The following is a 6,262-nucleotide window of genomic DNA, read 5'->3' on the forward strand; positions in this document are numbered from 1 at the left end:
CATGAGAGTACGGGGTCATGCCCGACATCTGTCCCCGTAGACCTACACACTGAATGACTTGCAATTTGTGAATTGAGATGCTCCCGATGCCCAGATGAGCAGGCTTTAACCTCTTCTCCTGTGCTTTCTTCGTAGTGGCTGCCGCAGAAGTGTGACCAGTAATTGATTCTGCGATGCTCCCGAGGTCAAGACGAGTATCATCTGCAGGCTTGAACCTCTTCTCCTGTGCTTTCTTCGTAATGGCTGCCGCAGAAGTGCGATCAGTAGCCTTCTTCAGCATGGCATCCAACTCCTCACAAAGCAAGGTATGAGCAGACAGACTGTCTGTCTCAAGACGACCCAGTCTGTCATTAGATACCAGTGTTATTGAACTACAAATACTCTTCATTCTCTTTAGATCGTTGGATTTCTAGACGTTGAGGTCATCATCAAAACTCCGCTTTACTGCATTGATGCGCTCGATGAGATCTCGATGATTTTCTTCAAGCTCGTTGGTCTTGATGCTGTAGGCTTGACTTACATCGTCCAGTAGTCTCTGCACGGCAGTGTATACTTCATGGCGTTGTTCTTCCACATTCTGAATGTTCTTCTCCAGTTCTGACTTCTTAGTGGCACAACGCTGGACTAGGTCGTTCACCTAAACAAAACGAATACAAGATAAATGAAAAGAACAAATTGTAGATTGAGATGTATCCCAATTACATGGAGCTGGTTTGAAAATTAAACACCGGATTTGGGCACTCCTAACGCTTCAGAAAAGTTAGAACCACCAACTACCCCATCACATATCATACGAGGACAGAGGAATTGAATACATTTTTTTCCTGCGTTCTCAAAAGTCAATCCAATCATCTAAATTATTCCATTTCTATGAATGCAGTGATATCATATAAACAGAATGGAGATAGGCCAAATAGTAATAGTACAACATAATAATAATAATAATAATAATAATAACAGTAATAATAATCTTTGTCATGATGATAATAATAATAAATAAATAATAAATAATGATATATAAATGAGCAATACAATAATTAATATTATTAATAGCAAAACTAAAAGCTAAATAATAATAAGAAGGATGTTGATACTACTAATTCCATTACTAATAATGGTGATGATGATGATGATGATGATTTCCATTACAATTTTTCCTATTATTATTATTATCATAATTCTGTTTCTTCTTCATCTTCTTATTTGTATGCAAAGTGCTTTCAACAGATAACAATTGATATAGGCTCTTTTGCAAAAATACCAAATAATGAAGGTTGATTGATTTGTTACATTAGATATGATTTTCGTGGATCTTGTTTTTCAGTTCCTAAAAATGCGTATAGCTACGAAGTTATCTGGATATCGAAATGTAATTGTGCTAAATTGTCTAGCTCGCCGGTAGGGCCTTTGCCTACTCCCCGTTTATTGTCCTTAGCGTAGAGTGTTTTTGTATTTTATAGCTAGTACAGCAGATTACTATCCATTGTTATAAATCATAGCTACTTCAAGCCATTTCCTCGATTTTTCCTTTCTCTTACGAGGACCTACATTTAAGGATTCGACATGGATTACTGAAAACATGTATTTTTTAATCTATTCAGAACTATTTAAACGAATACATATACGCCGAAATTAATTTAGCCGCCACCTTATGGAAGAAAGTGATCAGCCTCCTCGCTTCATTGTTTCTGTAAGAATAGGGTACATCTATTAATGTACGATGAAGCGTAGCGAAGGAGAGAGAATTTTAGAATTTGGCCCCCACCCCTTCCGCTTCTGGCGCCTATGGTACCTTAAATAAAACCACGTTTACCTTAAGCCGTAACTCCTGTTTGAAATCAGCCTGATTCTTGATTTTGTGATTTTGATGACCGACGATCACGCACTTGAAACACACGTGGACCTTACCATCCTCACAAAACATATCTTTGTTCTCTTGTTCGTGGATGCAGCACTTCTTGGATTGATGACCAACGATGACCTTCCCGCTGATGACATCCTGTATGGATACAATTTCGTGACCTTCAAAGACGACTGTCAGATTTTGATGACAATCCAGACACTTTTCACACATGAAGTTACTACACGTTCTGCGGAATGAGACAGCATCTCGCCGAAACTTGCATGCAGTGCATTTGGGACGCATCTCTTGGGCAGCATTCATCCCTCCACGCTTGGCGTGATAATCGTCTACGAGTCCGTTGACCGTCACATTGGTGAGGAAATCATCGACACGGTTCGCAGACAACTTGGTGATCTTCCTGCAGAGAGGACAGATCATGTGATCGAGATCCTGATGGGAAAGGTCATAGTTCTTGAGACATTTCCGACAGAAGGTGTGACCGCATGAAGTCAGGATTGTTGCCCCGTCGAAGATATCAAGGCACAGTGGACACGTCAGATTCTCTGGAGAGCTTGGAGCTTTCTCTTCCTCATTCTTCTCAGCCATTGGTACAAATGTCGGATTTGTTGCTTATTACAAAAACGAGCTCATTTTACGCATATATACAATGTCCAATAAAGCTTACAGTGTGATCAGCTAATGTGTAATAAAAGTCTACAGTCAATTGATGCTAGAAAAAACAATATGCAGTGAAGTAGTATATTGTACCATGGACCTACTATAATTGTAGCAATATCGTGTTTGTACGTAACAAGTGTGTCCTAACTATGCAGAACTGTACCAATTCTCACGTTGAATACTAATGTGTAACTTTGATCAAAAGTACTGAGTCTCTGTTCAAGCGTATACAGCAATACAAATGTGATTACAATGCTAAACTCTCACGAGATTGCCGGTAAAAATAATATAGTTTGTGCATCCTTTAAATAGAATAGGGTTTTCCCACATAGAATGCGCGCGCAGCTATCAAGCACCTTTTGAACTTAGTGGCGATATTCTTCCTTTTTCATCTATAGAGGGCGACTTTTTAGTTTTTAGTTGTGGATATATTGTGTTGGAGATCCACTTTAGTAGAATCCTAGGTAAAAGAAACAGACATTTTATTTGCTTTTATCACTTTCTGGGGGAGGGTAAAATATGGTAACCACACTTACAATTCATCCCTTCTTTCTCCTTCCATTTCTCTCATTCTCTTTCCTTTTCACTGTCAACATTCCTCTTAACTTTTTTACCTTCGGAATCCTACGAGTCTACACCTATTACAATATAAGATTCGCCTGAAAAAAACTATTTCACCACTTTCTCTTTTATTAAAAAAAGTAATAATTTAGGTTTATAACCATAATAATGTGAATCATGTCTGTCTCAAGAGCTGATAATGAGAACAGATTATATCAAATAGAATATGCAAGCCATATTGCACGGAAATATGATTCATTTGAAATAATAATGCATTAAAAGTAATCATAACAGGTCTGTTTGTGAAACTGCATTTAAAGATAAAAACATATTTTCATTATAAAGTGAATCGGTTATTTTAGATCAACAAAATAGCAGAAAAAGCCTGAAACAGTGCTGGAATCATATTTATATGTCCAATGGTTTTCACTTACTGTCTTTTACAGCAAGTTTGATATTATAGTGTTATCATTTTAATGATCCCCAAATCTCACAAAAGGCCTAAACAATTACTCATATATACTACACAGTCAACATTTTCCGATAAATTTTTAGATAGTTTCCAATCGATTCTGGACAGTTTCTCTCGTACACGTCATGCAGTTAAATGTAAATGAACAGCACTCATCTTTATCTGTTGTGGTATCAAAATGTTAGCCGCTCTGTTTATGACAGTATGACAGTAATTTTCTTTAATTTCTGTAGATTTGGTGCTAAGCAACATAAGTGTTTATAAATCTAAATTTGATTTGCACAGGATGCCGGTGAGAGCAGTTAGTCTCATGGATTTTTGTGACTCTAGATATGTTTTTATTCACTTGTATTCTTATTTAAAATGTTAAATGTGTATTTGGGTAATGGCCATTAGCGTAATCATCGTATCATCAGATAGCATAATATAGAAAGTAACGAATTATGTTTGAACAGCTAATAAATTGACCACAGTACCTGTTTGATTGTGGATCTCGTTTTTAAATGGGACGCACTGTATATATGACACATTGGAACACTCTTAGAAAATTATTGGGAGTATTACCAAACTTTTTGTACAAAGCAGTACAATTTGCAAAATTTTAGTCGAAACGTGTGTTTTGCTGCATTGGTAATCATATCCGTACCGAGAATCGACATTTAAGTGTGTCACCATGCTCGATTAAAGTGATAATTAATTACAGATTTCATATTATTACGCCATTTTACGAGTCTCTGTCTTTGGTATCATACCATACATATAAACGGCCTCTTATAAGGTCGTATTGTTCTTTCGCTCCCCACCCCCCTCTCTCTCTCTTCCTCCCTCTCTCTTACCTCTCTCTCTCTCTCTCAGTCTCCCTGGATCACTTTCTCCCCCCTCTCTCTCTCTCTCTCTCTCTCTCTCTCTCTCTCTATATATATATATATATATATATATATTACCCCTATCACCTTCTTAACCCCCTCTTAATCCATTGCCTACTGGAACTGGATGGTCCCTGTAATAAACCTATCGGGAATGTGAGAATTCAGTACTCAACGGGTTAACTCTTCCCTGTTCAAGTCACCCGATCTGTCATTAATTCTTTTCACTTAAGATGATTTTAAATAAAAACACAACCTAAAACAAAAATAAACAATTATTTCGTGAAATTTTTTTTTTGGATTTGTTTTAAAAATATACATTTACATTTCATAATAAAAGTATCTAGCTCATATCTAGCTACGATGTTGTTCTATCCGTTGTTTTACCTGTTGTGTTAAAACAATAAACAGACAATCCCCACGAAAAGCATGAAAATAAAAAATAAATTGACATCGGTAATATTTAATAATTCACTATGAAACCATATAATACCAAACATTCATTTACAGGTAGAGGGCGCCACTTTCATGATTAATGTTAAACAAATGAAGAGTTTCATTCCAAAAGGAGCTAAATCCACTTTGGGTACTTCTGAGTAAATCGACCTTTTTTATTTCTCCACTTTCCCTTTAGCCATGGACCTTAATGTTGTTATATATTTTAAAGGTGTCACCCTTGACCAATAATACATGATAAGAAAAAATCTACCAGTTTTTCCTGATTTTTACTAAATTTTTAGAATTTTTGTTTTCGTGGATTTAGCTCCTTTTGGAATGAAACATGATATTGTACCTGGAAAATTTCATATTTTCTCAATAAAGTCACTGAAATTTATTACAATTTAGTAGCAAACCTTTCCTTTTAAATAATAATTATGAAATCACAACTAAAAAAACCTTTTGAAAAGAAAGTAGACAACATATCACATTCTCATTCCAAAAGGAGCTAAATCCGTTTCGTTCCAAAAGGAACTAAATCCATGTTTCATTCCAAAAAGAGCTAAATCCACAAAATCTAAAAATTTAGTAAAAATCAGAAATAACTGGTAGATTTGTTTTCTTATCATATATTATTGGTCCAGGGCGACACCTTTAACGTATATAACAACATGAAGGTACATTGCTAAATGGAAAGTGGAGGAAAAAAAAGGTGATTTACTCAGAAGTACCCAAAGTGGATTTAGCTCCTTTTGGAATGAAACCGATTTGGATTTAGCTCCTTTTGGAATGAAACATGATATTGTACTTAATTTTTTTCATACTTCCTGGTGAAATTTTCGAAGTTGATATAGTGCATTTTGTCCCCATGTAGGAAATCATTATTTTAAGACAAATAATTCCATTTTGATAAAATATGGATTTAGCTCCTTTTGGAATCAAGCTCTTCAAAAATTGAAAAGGAAGAAGAACAACAGGAACAACGAAATAATGTAATATATACAATTTATTCTCAATTACTTAAGATGGGGTTAAAATTTACATTTTTGTTTGATGCTTTGGGGGTCTTTCTCAAATAGTTTCTCGTCTATTCTGTTATGAGCAAAGGAATTCAAACCTCAAATATTGAGCAAATATTGACAAATCTCTTAAATTAACACATGATATCATATATGTTTGTCAGCATTTCCTTGATATAGCAGGAAAATCCCCCTCCCATGCACCCTCTATCCCATTTTTTTTTTTGGTTGCAAGTCACTGTTTATTTTTTGTTATTTTCCCCCAATTATGTTTTGTAATTTACTTTACTTTACAATCGTTATGATTTTAAATGTTTCTGGGCTGCAAGCGTATCAAGCTGTCACGCTTAGGCTGTAGCCCTTCTGTATCATCACCTCTTCGAGC

General features: G+C 35.6%; 1 protein-coding gene across 1 annotated transcript; it reads right to left on the reverse strand.

The window, feature by feature from the left end:
• Window positions 1-409: 409 nt before the first annotated feature.
• LOC105442385 (probable E3 ubiquitin-protein ligase MID2) lies at window positions 410-2,449 on the reverse strand. The gene is made up of 2 exons (XM_030993687.1): window positions 1,814-2,449; window positions 410-637 (listed from the first exon to the last, which is right to left on the reverse strand). The coding sequence occupies exons 1-2, from the start codon at window positions 2,447-2,449 to the stop codon at window positions 410-412; spliced, it is 864 nt and encodes a 287-aa protein (XP_030849547.1).
• Between the last annotated feature and the right edge of the window lie 3,813 nt (window positions 2,450-6,262).

Source organism: Strongylocentrotus purpuratus, unplaced genomic scaffold (genome assembly GCF_000002235.5).
Source record: "Strongylocentrotus purpuratus isolate Spur 01 unplaced genomic scaffold, Spur_5.0 spur5_scaffold_20, whole genome shotgun sequence".
NCBI lineage: Eukaryota > Metazoa > Echinodermata > Echinoidea > Camarodonta > Strongylocentrotidae > Strongylocentrotus > Strongylocentrotus purpuratus.

What these genes read in the sequence shown, in the direction of transcription:
- LOC105442385 (XM_030993687.1), bottom strand. Translation starts at nt 2,449, where the DNA reads ATGGCTGAGAAGAATGAGGAAGAGAAAGCTCCAAGCTCTCCAGAGAAT. An exon ending in AACAGGAGTTACGGCTTAAG is followed by an intron (nt 638 to 1,813) that starts GTAAACGTGGTT and finishes CGTTTTGTTTAG; the next exon opens with GTGAACGACCTAGTCCAGCG.